The sequence below is a fragment of the Lutjanus erythropterus genome, chromosome 3 (assembly GCF_056507025.1).
Source record: "Lutjanus erythropterus isolate fLutEry1 chromosome 3, fLutEry1.hap2, whole genome shotgun sequence".
NCBI lineage: Eukaryota > Metazoa > Chordata > Actinopteri > Lutjaniformes > Lutjanidae > Lutjanus > Lutjanus erythropterus.
The window spans coordinates 5,125,268-5,143,454 of NC_139319.1; the positions used below are offsets into that span (position 1 = coordinate 5,125,268).

At 40.6% G+C, this 18,187-nt stretch overlaps 1 protein-coding gene across 2 annotated transcripts; it reads right to left on the bottom strand.

The window, feature by feature from the left end:
- Positions 1-2,235: 2,235 nt before the first annotated feature.
- Positions 2,236-17,325, bottom strand: man2b1 (mannosidase, alpha, class 2B, member 1). Of its 2 annotated transcripts, none has more exons than XM_084714776.1 (23): positions 17,194-17,325; positions 16,801-16,903; positions 14,666-14,839; positions 14,389-14,582; positions 13,531-13,663; positions 13,215-13,360; positions 12,941-13,140; positions 12,729-12,849; positions 11,702-11,780; positions 11,406-11,515; positions 10,992-11,099; positions 9,959-10,075; positions 9,421-9,603; positions 8,927-9,024; positions 8,679-8,799; positions 8,313-8,431; positions 7,388-7,489; positions 7,070-7,157; positions 6,296-6,376; positions 5,999-6,223; positions 4,903-5,052; positions 4,493-4,595; positions 2,236-2,592 (listed from the first exon to the last, which is right to left on the bottom strand). In XM_084714776.1, the coding sequence occupies exons 1-23, from the start codon at positions 17,305-17,307 to the stop codon at positions 2,489-2,491; spliced, it is 2,973 nt and encodes a 990-aa protein (XP_084570902.1). In that variant the 5' UTR covers positions 17,308-17,325; the 3' UTR covers positions 2,236-2,488. The 2 variants fall into 2 exon arrangements, with proteins under 2 accessions (XP_084570902.1, XP_084570901.1); XM_084714775.1 differs by having other exon boundaries at positions 2,236-2,589; positions 17,194-17,315.
- Between the last annotated feature and the right edge of the window lie 862 nt (positions 17,326-18,187).

An 18,187-nucleotide genomic window follows, 5' to 3' on the forward strand; every position in this document is an offset into this window, starting at 1 on the left:
CTCACAGTTTTCTTTTGGTAAAATTTTAACACGTGGTTTTGGGGAAGTTTTAGTCATCAGTTAAACTTAAATATTTAAAATACAGACAGTAGTGGTATACAGGCCACTGATGCTCTAGTCACTGTTTAAACCTGGTATTAACATGTATCCTGGGTGATCTGATAACAGGTGGACACTTCAGTACAGGTGTGACCGCAACCAGGACACATCCTATTGCTCAGACCACATTCGGAGGCCGTCTGGGCCACACGTGACCTCAGTTCTTTCAGCAGCGTGTACCTGAACGTGTCCCGAGCTGCGCCGAAAGGACCGCCCACTCAACCGACGTCCTGTGAGTCCACACCAAACAGCCGTCTGATTTAAATCTGGCTCACTGTGATGCAAATGACATGTGTGGGATCTCTTACCTGCCAAGATGAGCAGGAGATGTTTGTGAACACACTTTCTCTTCCAACTGATTTCACCACTGAATTAGAAACCGCAACATCCGCCATTTTGTAAAGTAAATAATTCGGTGCATCGCCAACTGAGGTTCCCATGGCAATGTCACATACAGTTTGGGCTGCACAGCTTTGTATGGCGACACATGCAAAGTTGCACAAGAGGCAGTTGTTAGTTATGACATGTTCCTTCATGCTCATAAAGAATATTCGCTTATGACGCTGCCCTCTGCCTGTATTTCCTTATTTTTTTTCTCATTGTTTTGCTGTATTCAGGAAGTTTCACCGGCCCAAAGCGTTGGGATCTGATATCCTGAAGTGTTTACAAACAGCTCGGACAAATCCCACTGGCTCTACCTTTAAGGGGCGGCGCTTTCTACAGCTGATTGAATCTTAAAACTCTGGACCAGGTTATGAGTTCAGCCTAAGTTACGGGTTAAAAGAGAGCCATCAAAACTCTGACTTTAGACTCCACGTACCTCGCTTTGTGTTACACCCCTCGGATCACCAAGACGCATGTTAACACCACGTGTAAACAGCCTTTCTCTGTACCCCAGTGAGCATTAAACTTGAAATGGCAGCAGTAAAATTTTATCTGGAGCCGTTTTAAAATTCCTGTCCTGATTTCACAAAAAAAACTGCAGGCAGCGATGATGGACAACTTCAGAAATCTTAACCTTTCATCGTATTTAAAGTGCAGCAGTGCAACACGGCTTCTAAAGAGAAAACATGCATCAGTAACATCAACACAAAGTAAGAAGAATAGACTTTATTAGCAACTGCTTGATGATCAGTATAAAATCGTTTTCAAACTATATACACGCATGTTGGCAGAAATACTTATTGCACATAACGGGCAGTCAGTACAAGTTGGCAACAGTTTTTTGCAGAGTGAAAATGAGGATTTGTGTGTGTGTCAAGGAAAAAAAAGGGCCTGAAAATATTCCAGGGTCAGTTTTGGAGGGATTGATACAAAAAGGCAGCTTCAGCGAATTCTGTAAATAATGTTCATCTCAAGGGAGAAACGTGTCCAGACATTCAGTGTCAGTAAGTGGAAAATAATCATCTCTGTTTGGACAGACGTGAGGATGGATTGCTTTCTTGGATGCAAGCAATTAAAAATCCCAGCTGGATTTCCAGGAACACCTTAAAGGGCCGTTTCGCCGTGTTTTTGTGCCAATTTTTGAAATTGGTCCAGCGTTTAGGGAGACCGCTGCAGCCATCAGCTGCGAAAAAAGCTGCAGCGTAATCATTCTGAGTCAAAGTGCGTCCCTTAAAACTGCTTACAGCGTTATGGAAAGGATCCCAGTTTAACCAAAAATAGCCAATTATCTCTCACACCAAGGCCGCCACACTCCATTTACAGAAACATTAACTAACTCTGGTTTGGTTGAAATAAACCTTTTATTTTACGACACTGAACTTAAAAATATTCTGATTCTATGCACCGTTTCTTCTCGCTGCTCCTCTCATGTCCGACCTCCCCCCTCCCTCATCTCTGAAGATTTTTACATATAAATACAGTGAATTATGGTTTTATTTCAACCAAACCAGAGCTGGTGATTATTGGAACGGTGGAGGGACAAACCGAGACCATTTTGGCGAGTTTAGTTTGTGTATTTTCCGATGATAAAATGACTGTTTCTGTAAATGGAGTCTGGTGGATTTGATGAGGGCGATAAATCGTCTGTTTCTGGTCAAACAAAAAAAAGTTTCTCTGTAGAAATCCTTTCCATAATATCTGAGCCTGTTGCTGGCGAAAACGACACTTTTAGTGGACGCACTTTGGGCACTGTCCCTCGTACTGCACCGGTTTCAAAAATGGTTGCTCCCATAAGTCATTTAGACAAAAACATGGGGGAAAAATACTGAAGTTAGCTTTTACGTTCAGGTTCAAAAAGTAGAACAAACCTGATTTTGATGTGTGTCTGGACTCCCAGGTATGTGCGGCCAAAGAGTCGAAGGGCAGTGTGCTGTCTTCAAACTTCGATTGATTGAAATTGCATCGCTAATTCATCTCGTAAACAAAAACACGGGCGTGTGATTGGCTATCTGAGGTTGACTCTGAGCAGGAAGGTTCGGATCTCCATCGGCCTCAAGGTCACCTCCCATGCGGAGGGGTCTTCGAACGTCTTCAGCAGGGGCCTCTCTTCTGAAAACAGGGTGGAAAAACTACAAATTAACATGTGTCATCCTGGAAAAAAAAGCAATCAACAGTCATAACAGACCAGCAGTAAAAAGGTCAACGTTAAACTTACCGATGGCACCAGGAAAATGAAACATTAATGGTACCTCCTCATCTTGTTGAACCATTATAAAAGCCTACAGTTTACTATTGAAGCTACGAACCATAACAATGCATTTATGACTCATTATATTATGCTGCCTGTTTGATTAGTCCCTGCAGGGAAATATACTTTACAGTTAAGTTGACTGTAATGGAGCGGTGATTACCACCCTCGTAGAAATTAAAAAGCGTCTGTGGATTTGTGTGTTCACCCTCCTCTTTTCAGTCTAATGTTCAAAACTGAACTGGAACCAGGACCACCAGCCAAGTGGTCCATCAGCGACTGGCAGCTGACCAGCAGCAGCAGCTTCCTGCCAGAGAGCCGAACGGAGGAGGCGGATTCACCGGCACTCTGCCGCCTGGTGTTCATTTCTGAGGATTTTTAAACTGCTTTCTGAGTGCAGGTCCTTTCAGTTCAGAGTCGGGACTTAAGGAATCTTAACTACGGGCAAGATCGGCACGAAAACTGATAAACGTAATCCTCCAGAGAAGAACCCTGCTGTTTTCTAGGACCCTCTCTGCAAATTAGATTATTATATCGCAGTGACAGAAAGGTCAGTTACCCAGTCTTTTTAATTAATTGTCCCTGGAGGAAGAACCCCTTTTGAATTTAATGGCCCTTCCTAAAAGGACAAATGTTAAACTTTTAGCTGGTGAGGGTCTCAGCATTTTTAATTGAGGTTGTATGGAGGTACTTATCCACATACATATCGAATAGTTTGCGTTACTGTGTGACGTCTCTGTTTTAAAGGGTTAATTTGGATTCATCAAAGTCTGGAGTTTCACAGGAAAACAGCACCACAGAATCTCCCAAACAACGGAAGTGAGTAGTGACCAGTTGAAAAAAGCCTCCATTCTGCTCGTCTGGTGTAATCAAAGTCTCTTAAAGTCCTGACATGCCGTTTGCACACCACACACACACAGACACACAGTGTGAATGTGATTGTGGCTCTAAACTAAGGATCCACAGTGAAGATTCAGGCTAGAAATATTTTTTCTTGTCAACTTGGCACATTGGGGCTTTAGGAGACTTGGTTTACACCAGATGAGCAGCATGGAGGCATTTTATGTTTTTATTCTGTTGGGTTTTTTTTTTTACGTTTGAAATCTTGTCACCATTCACTTCCATTGTTTAGGAGATTCTGCAACACTTTTTTCCTGTGAAACTCCAGCAGAGACTTGTGGACTGAAAAACCTAAACCTGACCTTCAATTGGCATGAGGGTGAGTAGGATTTTCATTTTTAGGTGATATTTCCCTTTAAAGTTTTTAGGGGTCTAAAATACATTTTGCTGCTCAGCGTCCATCAGTCCTCCTGTTGCTTCTCCAAACCTCATACAGCCCCACTTCAAAAAAGCCTGATTATCCCTTTAAGTTACATGTTCAGTTCCACATGTTTGTATTACACTGTGTTAGACTGCAGCTTCTACCTGAGTTTTAGGATTTTACTCTTGTTTTTAAAAGCCAGCATGTTTGACATTTTGTTGGTATTTAATTTACTGTGGGAAATTTTATAATCACCAAAATAATACTATTTAAAATATTGAGAAATATAAATACATAATTTAAATGTTTCAGTTCTCTAATCTTAAACATTTTCTAAACCAAAACACCTGTACAGGAACTCAAATGAAATGATCTAAAATTGGTAAAAATTTAAATCAGGACCTATCTGAGCTCAGTCCACATTCCCTTAACCCAAACCTACTTTTATCATATTCAGCTCTAGTGTAGTGCAGTGAGTGACAGGTGTAGGTGTCCTGTACCTGACTCTGGTGTCCAATGATAGCGCGTCATCTCGTCTTTCCACTGATTGGCCGACAGGTTCAGCTCAGACACGCCCAGAACCTCCAGAGTGGAAAACAACTTCTGCACGGACAGAAAGCGAGACAGGAACAGAATTTGCAGTTGTAGTAAATTATTAATTATTATATTTACTTCACAACTTTGAAGTATTTTACTTAAACAGTAAATGATTTATCTAAAGAATGACCAGTCAAAACCATCAGTTTAAACCAAGTAACGCTTAGGTTTCATTAAAATAGATAAATAAGTATTAAATACACATTTTATGGCAATCTACATATTAATTAACAATCTAATCACTTCAGGATTAGTTTCTATCACAACTGTAATGTGACTGTCAGAGTGTAAGATGTATATTTAAATGTCTGACCTGCAGGTTGACAGTGACGGGCTGTGAGTTCACTTTGCTCTCCCAGCTCTGGAACTGATGCTCCAGTCTCAGCAGCACCGAGTCTTTGTCCCACTGCATCAGTGTGAGCAGGTGGACAGCAGGGGGCAGCGCAGCCTGCAGCCCAGAGAACTACAGACAGACAGACAGACAGACAGACAAAAGAAACACCAGTGAACTGCTGTTAACTCCGTTCACACTGCTCAGCTCTGACTTGTGTTGTGTTACATGGATAACAGGACATAATTTCAGACATTAACACTGTGTCACTAATTATTACTAGCTCTGAAAAAACATGTCAGCACAAATAGAGCTTAAAACAACAACGGCTCAGCCTGCTCTCCTGAGATCTGGTGAAATGAGAACACTGTCTGAAAATGCAAATATGTACAGAACGGGACAGAAATGGAGCAAGAACAGGAGATAAACTAGAAACAAAATCGTGAGCAGGCAGTAGACGGTCCTGCAGCAGAAAATCTCCTTCATGTTTACACTTCTGCTCCACCTGATGCTGAAACAATCCTGAAGTCAGTTAAAACTAAAGTCTAGATTTCCCAAACCAAACAAGTATCACTGGTGGTAGTTGAGCTCCCTCTAGTGGTACACTGAGGAATCTCCTAAAATTTAAATAATGAAACAAATTAATTTAGAAAAACAATTCAAATGGAAATACTTGAGACCACAGAAAAGTAATTTAAGATGTATTGTAACTTGCCCAACACTGCACAGATGTAAAAACAAATCTAACTTATGAGGGTTTAAATTCTAATATTAAATACTTTTGACCAGTACAGACTAACATTTTTTGTCAATCCTCTTTTTTCTGGTTGTTGTTAGGGCTGGATAACTGAAACAATATCTCATTTTGATTATTTTGACTGATATTGCTGATGGTTATTTTGACAACATTATTCCCATTTTCATTGGAAAACATTAAAGTAATTATGTTGTGATTTTTGAAGGGATCTTCTGCACCAAACTAAGATGTTTTATATTAACAAATATTGCACCTCCTGTGATTTGGAAGTTGCAGGGAGCGTGCGACAGTGTTTTTGTCCTCCTGCTCCGCCTCACTCACCTCCAGTTGAGTGTTTGGGTGCAGATCTCCGTCAGTGAACGTCAGCAGCGGCTGCAGTACCACCTCCTGGGCCAGGGGGCGATGCGCGTCGGCCGCGCTGGGTGGCCGGTCGAGGGAGAGCAGGAAGTGACCTCGGACCACCAGCCCCTTCGGGAAGATTTCGGAGGTCTCGTTGAGGGGCTCAGCGACGCCACGGACGTCATCGTACAGCAACCGGCGGTGGAGCTGAGGAGGAGGGCGGAGCGTGAGTGATTCAGGTCAACTACCTGACGAGGATTACCTGTTTGTGTGTCTCACCATGATCTCCAGAGAGCCGTTGTTGATGCTGCCTCCTCCTTGAGAGCGATCCGTCACCACAGTGAGCTGATCCACATCATCCTGAAAACACAGATTAATAAAATAATGAACTTAGAAAATACGACACTGAAACAGATAAAAATAAAATCTTGTTTAGTCAACAATCCAAAGATATTTAGTTTACTGTCATTGAGGAGTAAAGAAACCAGAAAATGTTCATATTTAAAGGGACAGTGCACCCCAAAATCCAAAACACATATTTCTCCCCTGGCCTGTAGTGCCGTTTATTCATGTAGTTTTTTTTTTTTTTTGGTTGTGTGAGTTGCAGAGTTTCTGGAGATATCAGCTGTAGAGATGCCGGTGTCTCTGCCCAGAAATCATCACCTGGTTACTCAAGATAATCCACACACCTTGTTGTGAGCAGTTTCATGTAGGAACTACTTCATTTCTGTGGTGCAATGTACTGGAACTACTTTTTTTCTTCCTACAAAAAGGTCTGTGTATTATCTGGAGTAACCAGCTCATGATTTCTAGAAAGTGACACTGCTGATGAGCTTTTCAAATGCATTATTTGGTGCTTCGAGCACAACAAGCAGAGCGGCATTTAGTCCCATTATACTGGAGAGAAGGCCGACATCTCTACGGCCGATATCTCCAGAAACTCGCAACTCACACCACAAAAATGAAGATGGATAAACAGCACTACAGGCCAGGGAAAAATGTGTATTTTTGATTTGGGGGTGAACTGTCACTTCAGAAATCTTTCACACTCACCTTGATGAAAGCGCGGGAGTTGATGGGGTAATAGTTTCCGGCAATGGGCTCCGACTGCCTAAGATGCCAAGTGGGCCGGAAATCCGTCCTGTAGGACGAAACGAAAACATGCAGAGAGAGATTAGCCTCGTTATGAGACGCTGTGAGTTCAGTAAAACACGCTCACTCAACAACACTTTAATTTAAAAAAAACTAAATCTGTCTGGAGTAATCTATGACAGTCTTACTCACAGTTTTCTTAAAATATACTGTAACATCTACCAAATGTTAAATTACTGTATTGCCATTTTTTTTTTTTTTTTAAAAAAAAAAGCTCACTTTCTCTGCAGCACCTCTCTGCCGTTTGAATCGGTGTAGAAATACTTAGAGGTTTGGATGCTGGTGTCCAGACGAGTGATCACCTCCTTCCCCAGGTCATCGCTGATGGATGAAGAAGAGAGTGAAAGACGAAGTGATGCATTTTGACCAACACAGCAAAAACAAAAACTTCCAATGGATAGTTTTTTTTTTTTTCATCCTATAATCTATCCATAGTCAGTGTATTACCTACAGTAGATGGCAGCTGGTGAACCCACAGTTTGGAGAAACAGCAGAAGCTAACCGATGTTCTGCTGTGGAGCCAGGAAAGGTCTTTACCCCGTCATCAGACAGACAAGAAACAAGAACAAGAAACTGCCTTAATATGGCTCGCTCCAAAGCGACCAGTCTCCTTTGACAAAAACGTAGCTTTTACCTCACAGAACTTGGGGTCTCCTGCCGCAGTGAGTGAGTTTGTTTGTGTTATTGGGTGGCTTTGGTGTTTTAAAGGGTTAGTTTGGATTCACTGAAGTTACACGATAACACAAACTAACTGAACGGTGGACGCCATGGAAGACCACAACTCCCATGTTCTGCAAGGTAAAATTACTGTTTTTGCTAAAGGAGTCTGGTGGCTTTGGAGAGAGAGACATAACAGCTTATAATATTGCTTTCCCGTCAGAAAAGATTGTTTGAAAAATATTCAAAATATTGTGTAAACTTAATTATTTTAGGTTGGCCTTTTTTTAAAGCGGCTAAAATATGTTTTGCTCCAAACCGAGGGCGTGCCAACCACCATCTACTGTAGATAATACACTAACTATGATCCCTTGAAGTCCTTCCCTTTAAAAAGTCTGAAATAAAACAGTCAAAATCCCTAAAAATGCTGCCTTTATTTCTATACATCAACTTGTATAAGTGCAAACATAAACGCAGAGAGACTCACTCAATGGGCACCGGTCCAACGGTCCACTCCAGCTCCAGAGCTCTGCTTTCAGCGTAGAGACGAACCACCTGAGACACCCAGGGAGCAAACCACTGCCTCACCTCCTGCACAACAGGCGTCTGCAGGGAAGAGAGGGGGGTGATGGAGACAACATGAATGAATAATAACACGCTGGTGACAATTATTGGGTTTAAAATCCCAAAATTCCCAACATCTTGAGTTTCATATCTGATACAAACCGATGTTACACAGCAGCTGGTTATTGGTTAATAAAAAGAATAACAACAACTCGACTGATTGTACTTTTTTAAATGAAACTAAATATTTAAGTAAGTTTAAAAGGGACACAAAGGACTCAGTGTCTACCTGAATGCTCTCTGTCTTGGCCGTCTTGCTGATGATGAAAGGCGTGGAGGAGTTGGGTCTGAAGATGTAGGCACCTGAAGGCTGGTTACTCCATGAGTTGTTACCGTCACTGGCGTTGTACCTGCAACAGGCAACACGCACAAACACACATTAAAAGAACATGCAACGCATAACAAACAGTGAGGAAGCACACTGACAGTCTTCTCTACAGGTGGATCTGTGTGCATTTCTACCAGAGAGACACTGACCAGTAGAAATTCTGTGTCAGTTTGATGGTCTGTTTGGTCTCCAGGTTGCTGAGGCTGCTCAAGAGGCCGGTGTCGGGGTCAAAGGTCACTTGTAGGTACTGGAAGAGTGAACACACAAGTACAAGTGAAGTTTGTCAAGAATACCAGGCTTACGTTGTGTGTGGCACGACAACGAAATGAAATATGCATGATGATATGTTGCTATGGTGATGTATTATTTACAAATAATGGAGTAAAATATATCAAATTAATTTATTTTGTGTCTATTATTTTATGTAGGCTAATTTCTCTATTGCAAACTTAAAAAAGGTTAAATTTCCTCAAAATGTCAGGTCAAAAAAGGTAAGACTTCTGCCTCTGACTTTTTCCCTCTTCAGTTCTATTTAAGAATCTTTAACTTTTAAATGTAAACCCGTGTTTTCCTGCCTATAATGACATACTTATTTCCCACGGTGCTGCACAAACCAAGTGTGTGATAAATGTGTGGTAAAGACCTTGTTCTGGATGGCTGTGGGTGCGCGGTGCTTTGTGGGGGCAGGTGGAGGCCCATCCTGAAGCAGGGACACAGAGTAGGTGGTGAAGCCCAGAGGAGGAGCCTGCACCTCAAACACCAGCTCGTTGACAGCGAAGCCTCGGTTTCTCCTCACCTCCTGGGTGGCTGCGGACACCGGAACCACCTGAAACAGACACACAGATCTCTAGTTTTTTGTTCCACAGTCTTACAGTATATTTATAATGATTGTACATCATACTATGCAAACAAACTATGCAATGCAAACACTGTATGACTGTATGTTTACAATAAAGTTTTACCTTTACTTGTGCAGATCGGAGCCTAATTAATATTGTCTACATCATGTGTCTGAAAACTGTCATGCGATGTAAAATTTGTTAGCTATACCTACTATGAATCCAGAGATTTCTGATTTTGAGTGAGAGCAAATTCTCATTTTGAGAAAACGTCCACGGCCTGTGCACCCTTTATTTTTTATCCCCATCAATAGTTACACACACACACAAACACACACTGACCTGACAGTCCACAGATTTGCCGTTAGCATCCGATACGACGTATGCTGTTCCATTCACCGGCAGCCTGACCGGCCACGTGACGGGGCGAGCGAGAGGGTTGTACACATTGACTGAGAACTGAGAGAGAGAGAGAGAGTTCGACAAGTATAAATGGTCGGTTTGATCCACTCCCCTTTCACCCTGTTGAAGTTACTCCATCATGCTGTTAGTACAAATTCAACACTTCCTGTAGCCCTTCCAAATTAAAAGCCTCCAGTGGACAGAAACACTTCTTTTTTTAACAAAGATTTTATTGTGAAACATTTGCAGACATATGTTGTGGAAAACTGCAAGGTTATCACACGCACTTCAAGTATAACTACTACCATCTTGTGGCACTTGTATGTCACCAAAATATACAGTTTGGCGACATTAATACACAGACAGTACACCCACAGTGACTCAAACAGGACAATTAAAGCAGTAGCAATATACATTATACTTATTTGATATGCACATGATAATAACATGACCACTAGGAGTTTATCCACCCTTGTTTTTTTCTCCCAGCCATTATTTGGGACCCAGCTTTTATTTGTTTGTATCAACCGTGTCCCCCAGCCATTATTCAATTTATTTATTGGATTTATTTGTTTTTATTCAAGGAAATAAGGTATGTTGTTTTATATTTACACAAGATATATAATTCTTTTTCATTTAATGGGAACATTTATTTACAAACCTGTCTACGAAAATTCTTGAAAGAAATGTATTTGATATAATACCTGTGTGTGTGTGCATGAGTGTGAACATGTATATGCATGCACTTATTTATGTTGTATATGTATGGGGCCAGTTTAACTGTCTTTTCTTGGTTTAAACTTTGTTTGACAGTTAGATTTAAGTTATACTAAGGTTGGGTTCTGAAATTTAGGGGTAGTTGGAGGGGCTAAGAGCTCGACAATTCATAAAGTAGTAAAAATCAATCAAGGTATTCCCACAATAACAGTTTCTTTTTGTATATATGTGGGGTTTATGTGTGTTTGTGTGTCACCTTTTTGCTGGACTCAGTGAGAGGACACACACTGATGTTGAGGTTGTCACAGTAGATTCGCTCAGCAGACGAGCCACTCAGAGCAGCCAGACTGTTACTGACCAAAACCTGAGAGAAAAATGACCCATGTGTTACATCCTCCACAGTCATGTCTAAGAAAACACTGGACTTAAACAAGTAATGTGAAATAATAAAAATAGTTTCTGATAAACAACTTGCTTGACAGAAAGTAACATTCCAGCAGCTTAATAAATCTCATAATAAACATTTACAGCTGATCCAAATTAATAGTACAGGCTTTTACTTTTTAACCAAGAAAAACGTTGCATACAACACACACAGTAGCTCAAAATAATAGAAATAAATATACAAGAATATCTTGAGCGAGATAACGTCGTGTGAAGCTTGACATACCTGACAATGCTGCCAGCCGTTAGCGAGCCTCCTGGCGTAGTCGTTGGCTACATGCTGCTTCTCTGTGCCCGACACTGCGTCGTGGTGCTGAGCCACCGCCATGGCTCTTTCTGACAATAAGAACACAAACGCGTACCTGTCAGCGAGTCCTCTGTCTGGTTTCCACTGTGACACCGAGAATCATCGGTTTGACAGGATAAACAGTACGTGGACACAAGAGGCTTCCCCCTGTTAGCCAGATGCCTTCAGTGGTGCTTTATAATAAGAAGTTAAAAAAAGAAAAGACTAAATCTCACGCATGGTCAGGCTGTCGCCCACTCCAAAGGGTCCATTCCTGGAGACCGGACCACCAAGTACCTCCAGCTGGTTACACGTCTGTTAAAAAATTAAAACAAAACAATGTTACAAAAGTCTGCAGATCTCTTCACAAAGTCCAGTATTTATAATTTTAGAACTGAGCTGTGGGCTGTAGGGGGTACAAGCTGTTAGACTTTTAAAACTGACAGAATTCTTCAGTTGTAACTTGATTAATGTCAACGTAACATAACAGCATGCTGATGACAGCATGCTACTGTGTTTAATGACAAAGCATGTGTCAGCATGCTGGCTGGTGTACATGCTGTAGGTCTGTATATTAGCAATGCAAGTCCACAAAATTCATGTAAGAATGCTAACACGCTAAAGTTTACTATGCAGATATGTGCTAACATGCTAACATCTAGCTCAGTGTCAGAGGCTGAATAATAGTGCGCTCTCATGCTAACATATTAGCAATGCTAGTGTAGGTCAGAGACCGGTAAGTGGCGTCTTTAAATGGCTTCTGTTGATGACATCACAGGTCTTTAACAGGGGGTGTGGGACGTGTAGGAGGTCCTCAGAGATACTGCAGGGGTCCCCCAAAGTACTGTTTAATTATTAATAATAAATCCAAAATTTAAAATATCTCTGAAATACACATTAACACGAATAACACAGGGAAGATAAATCAGCCAATGTGTAAAAGCAAAAAGGAAAAAAACTCAAGCATTTAATTTACACAACACTGACAATCAATATGCGGCTTCTATTCATAATGAACTAGTTAGCTTTGCATTAGTGAAACATATTGACCAATCAGTGCACAGATACTCCTGTGAGCCACAGTGGAGCCTCTGATATGCCCTCCACCTCAGAAACCACAGGCAAAAGTGCAGAGGTTGAAGCAGTGAACATTGCCGTGCTATAAGAGCTGCTAACTCTGTGCATATGGATAAATGCAAACGAGAGATGACCTGAAAATGACAACTTTGGAGTTTGGTTTTATACAAATAAACCTCAAACTACCTGCAGGTTGCTGTTGCTGAGCCTCTCGTAGCGTTTCAGTGCTGGTCTGCTGGTAAAGTAGCCGGTCCAGAGATCGTGAGCGTCATCTGCGTAGGGGAAGAAATCATCTGTCTTCAAAGCCCTGGGTCGAAAAGAGGATGAAGCTGCAGCATAAACACACAAGACACCTCTTTATTTTGTCACTTAAGGTACAGGTATAGAGCTCATACTACCAGGTGAGGTTTGCTCTGTGCAGCTCCTGGAGGTAACAGGAGGGGGTAGAATAGAGCACGTTCACTTTGCTGCCACTCGCCTGCTGGGCGTTGACGTAATGGATCAGTTTGTCTAAGTTCTTGTACCACGGGTTGGCGTTCTCGTACTGGAAGTCTGATCCCATGGTCATGATGATGTGATTGGTCTTATACACCATAGCCTGAGAGAGGAGGTTTTCATTAGTCACGATATCTTTTACACTTAAGACTGTGTGTGTGCGTTTGTGTGACTAACCTGACTTTTGGCGATGGCGAGGAAGCGCCTCACCACATCATCGACATTGTAGTCCTCCAGGTCAGGGTCGTCTCTGATTGGCGGGTCATCGCAGGACTGGTCCCAGCAGAAGCCCGCAGGAGGGTTGTACCCATTGGGAAGGATCCCTGTTGTATAAGGGGCAGACGGCAAAAGTCAGTTACAGAGTGCAACAAACAAACAAAACATTCTGAGTCAGTCAGTCTGTGCAGCGTCTGGCCAAAAAGTGTCAAAATATTTCTTTCTACAGTTCGAGTGAACCGACCCTTCAAGAACAAACCAAGAAGAGTTTTATTACCGGTGAAGAGGTCAGCCATGGGGGGTGCGAGGCTGTCAGACGCTCTCCACAGAAGCTCCTGCTCCTTATTCATCATCCTGTGCTGCCGATCCTGATAGTCCACTCGACCAAAGAAGAAGCCGTCATACCCCATCTGGAACGAAACACACAGGAAACAGTTAGTCTAAAGCTCAGAGACTGACACCTGGAGGCAGGTTACTTAAAGCCAAGGATTCACTATAAAGGCTATGGAAATACATGCAGCATATTTCTTAAAGGAACACACACTTATTTGCTTTCTCACGGAAAGATTATTTGCAAGAGTTAAACAAGGAGATTGAAACCACTTGTAAATGTTTTCTGAGTGTTGTCTCACTTTTAGATGAGTCAACTGGTCTAAATTTAAATTTCTGTTGTAATCAACAGGGAAGTTAGTCGCTGGGAATATCCCTTGTCTGTACAGCAAATAGGAAGTTACAGCCAGCAGGCAGTTAGCTTAGCTCAGCATAAAAACTGGAACCAAAGGTTATATAAACCAAAGTGTTCCTGAAGTGTCCACCGGTTGCCTGGTAACCACACAATGAAAACAGGACTTGAAGGAAACTAAAAAAGAAGGAGGCGAAATCACGGCGCCGTAGAAGAATCAGCCAAAAAAGGTCACAAAATAGATATGCTGGGTTTCGGGGTGCTTCTCCCATTGGCTCACATCAGTCTGGCACCAGGCAGAGCAGAGAAGGTTCTATAGTGATGTAATGTCCCTTCCTTGGTTTTTAGTTTCTTTGCAGGACTTCAAGAAGTCGCTGCATCCAGACAAGAAATCTAGTCAAAAGTGCGACTCGTATTTCCTAAAATGTCGGATTTTTCTTTACGATTAATTACCTGTGCAAACATGGAGGCGTGTTCGCGGGCGTGGCCAAAGGGGTCGATGTGCCAGGCGACACGGGGGCGACCGCATGGCCCAAAAGTCTCATTGAGGAACCTCAGGCCCATGGTCATCTGGTCGATGACGGCGCTGTAGTGGGTGGTGGCCTCGTCACTCATGCACCAGCCGCCGTTCACGAACTCCAGACGGCCTGGAGGGCAGGGAGGAGCGTTCAGTCACGTTACAGAATGAGACCCCTCCCGTGTAAATGTGCAGTGTTGTCTGTTCATGTACCTTCATTAACCAGCTGTTTGACTGTCTGCTGCATGCTGGAGCTCTGCTGCTTCCACCAGCGGTAGAAGAACGCCGTCTCCACGTAGATGAACCTCCGGTCAGGATTCTTCAACAGCTGATCCACCACTGAGTCCAGGATGTACTGCACCCCCGCATGCTGGATGTCGTTACGGTCTGCACACAGATGCACAAACACACACACATATATATAAACATGCACATAATGAGGACAGAGGTGACACTATTTTTATGTAGGAATCATGACTTTTGCACCACAGTGATCATTGCTGGGTCCAGAGCTGTTTAAAATGTACATTAATGATATTTGCAACGTGTCCAAGTTACTAAAAATTGTTTTGTTTGCAGATGATACTAATTTGTTTTGCTCTGGTTAAGATTTGGAGCAGCTCTGGGATACGGTGGAAACCAAATTGAAAACTTTTAAAACAATGTTCTTATTAAGCTGTCCTTAAACTTTCACAAAACTTGATTTATAATATTTGGACAATAGAAAATTAACAGTAAAGTACAAATCAATCAAGATAATGTGAGAAAATGAGTTGTTATAGACCACAAACTACAGTGGAAACTACATAATAATCATGCAAAGACAAAAATGGCAAAGTCCATTGCTCTATTCCATAAAATGATCACAAAACCAAGCTTAATACTACAGAAAAGAGTTTTAAGAATTTAAAATAGGGCTGATTATTATGAACCAATCAACATATTACTTTTAAACTCACAGACTCTTAAGTTTAGAAATTCGGTGAACTTTAAAACTGCACAATTAAAGTAGAACATGAAAAAACAAGATGCTTAATAAGAGGTTCATTAAAAATAGAGTGAGTCAGTATAAACTAAGAGGAATTTGCATTTACAGAAACAGCAAATGTAAAATGTCTGGGTATGTTAATATAAAAATACAAATATTTTTGTAGCATATACATGGTCGGTATAACTTGCGTTGATTTGACTGATTTATCTACATGTTTCGTACAACAGGCACTAAATACAAATAACCTTCTGCAAAATCTTTACACACAGTTCACGTGTGTGTGTCCATCTACAGTGCAGATGATCTCCGCTTACACAACTGTGCACACGGGTCAAGAACAGATGATGGTCACACCGTCGTTCTCTCTATAAAACAGACATGTGATGCTGAAACAAGCAAGCTGGTCACTGAATGACCCTAAAACTATAAAACTGTTATTACAGTGCTGACTGGTGAAGATTGTGGACAGAAGGCCTACGACAGGACATGAAATGTCCATGTGGGGGCTGAAGACGTAATTTCCAAAATGCTGTTTATCTATCAGAAGGGACAAATTGTTAACATGAAAGCCATAATACAATACTTATAAAAAAACATTCTATACAAACGTTAGACACCGAGGTGCATGTGTTGATGGTAATAATGATTTGATTTATAACCATTAACTACTATTGGTATTCTATATATAAGTTACAGATACTGATTAATGAAGCTTACAGATTCCATCGCTGCAGCACAAAGCAGCACTGATTTCTCATGTATGTTATTTTCTGTCTTGTAACTGTGTTTTTGTGAGCTTGGCACACTTTTAAAAGAGAGCTTGTGACTCAATGTGTTCATCCAGACTGTAAATAAAAGTTTTGCTTCCTCTTTTTTTTAAGAAAAAAACAAACAGGGGAAGCACAAGAGGGTACATGAGTGTCAGTGGTAACAGAATTATCCAGATCCTTTGCCACGTTGTGAAAATACTCAGCTACAAGTTTTCTAGTTGTCACACTTACTTATTTATTATCACTATTTTTTTCACTGTTTTCCTTTTAATACTTTTTGGTTCTTTGCTATACTATTTTCTATAAATATCCTCTCTTTTAATGTCTTATTATTTTGTGTTCTTACCTTTTCACTTACTTTTGATCCACTGTCTGGAGTTTTCACTTATTTATTGACTAATTTTATTTTATTATTTATTATTTGTCTACTTTTAGATTTTTTTTTATTATCTTGCCTCTGTTGTTTCTTCACTTATGATAGCATTTCCCCATTCCCGTGTGTGTGTGTGTGTGTGTGTGTGTGTGTGTGTGTGTGTGTATGTGCGTGTGTGTGTGTGTGTGTGTGTGTGTGTGTGTGTTTGACTGACCTCCATAGAAGTACTGGTCCACAGTCTTGAGCCAGCCGACATCGTCATGTGTGTGAGGGACCAGGTGGACGTTCAGCATGTCGGGTTTGGTGGTATGACATGACTGCACACAAACACAAACACACACACAAATACACACTAAAGACACGTCTAACTACAGCATAAGACGAGCTACCACTGCAATAAACAGCAAGGACAGTCAATAATATGAGGAATGTTAGGAGACATAAATTATTTTTGAGTTTATATTCTCAGTTTAAACTCGTTTCCTGAAACAGACAATGAAAAAAGACGGATGGGTGAAACTGAAAGGAGTCTGAACTACTTCAGCTTTAGCTAACTAGTGATGCTAAACAACTAAACAAAAACGTCAGAAACGTAAAAATGACTGACCTCGTATCCGCAGGTAGCAGTTTTCTGTTTTGTTTCCTCGCCGAGAGGAAAACTTAAAACGGCAGTAAAAATGAGCAGGAGAGCTACAGCCAGCTGCAGCGACCCGGCCGCCATGTTGGAAAATAAACTGCGAATCACATGACATGTGTTTATGTTCCACGGGGTCACGTGACCACACTTTCCAAAAAGGTCTGTGTGGCGGGACTTTGTTTCCCTCAGTTCGGACTGTCAGGCTGCAGAAGGAAAAAAACAGAGAAACTACAGGCAGAATATTCATAGACTGACTGAATTATTTATTTATTTATTTATTTATTTTTTACTAATTCAATTCTAAATGATATGTTATTCATGCCTAATGATGGCACTGAGCATTTTTTTTCCTGATTAATCAACCACAAAATCATTAATGGTTAATATAATATTAGAAATAAATTTAAAAAATAAAAAAAAGAATAAGTTGAAATGTAAAGAAAAAAGTAAAAGAATAAATAAATGTGGAAATATTAAAACAAATAAAATATAAGTTAATAATAATAAGCATTTTAATTTATTTCCAGTTATTTGTTAATATTTGCGTGTAAATTACTCTATTTTTCTGTATGCTTATAAAGTATTTTTTATAGTATATAATTGCATTTTTTTTTAAATCCTTTCACTTTTTCCTCATTCTTTTCTTTATTTTTTGTGTTATTCCTTGAATGGCTAAGCTTTGGGTGAGCCTTCATGCTCAGGCTGAGTTTTGAATTACTGTACACATGAATCCTGGCAGGATTAAATGTTCATAAAGAAAAAACAACAGAGAAACCTAAGGAAAAATAAATGAATAAAAATAAATAAATGACTGTACATTAAACAAATGAACATTACATTAAATAAATGAACATAATAAATGATAATGCTCATAATTATTCTTTTTTATATCATTATTTGTTTTTTGTTCCACATTTATGTATTCTTTCTCTTCATATTTACACATTTTTATTTACCTATTTAT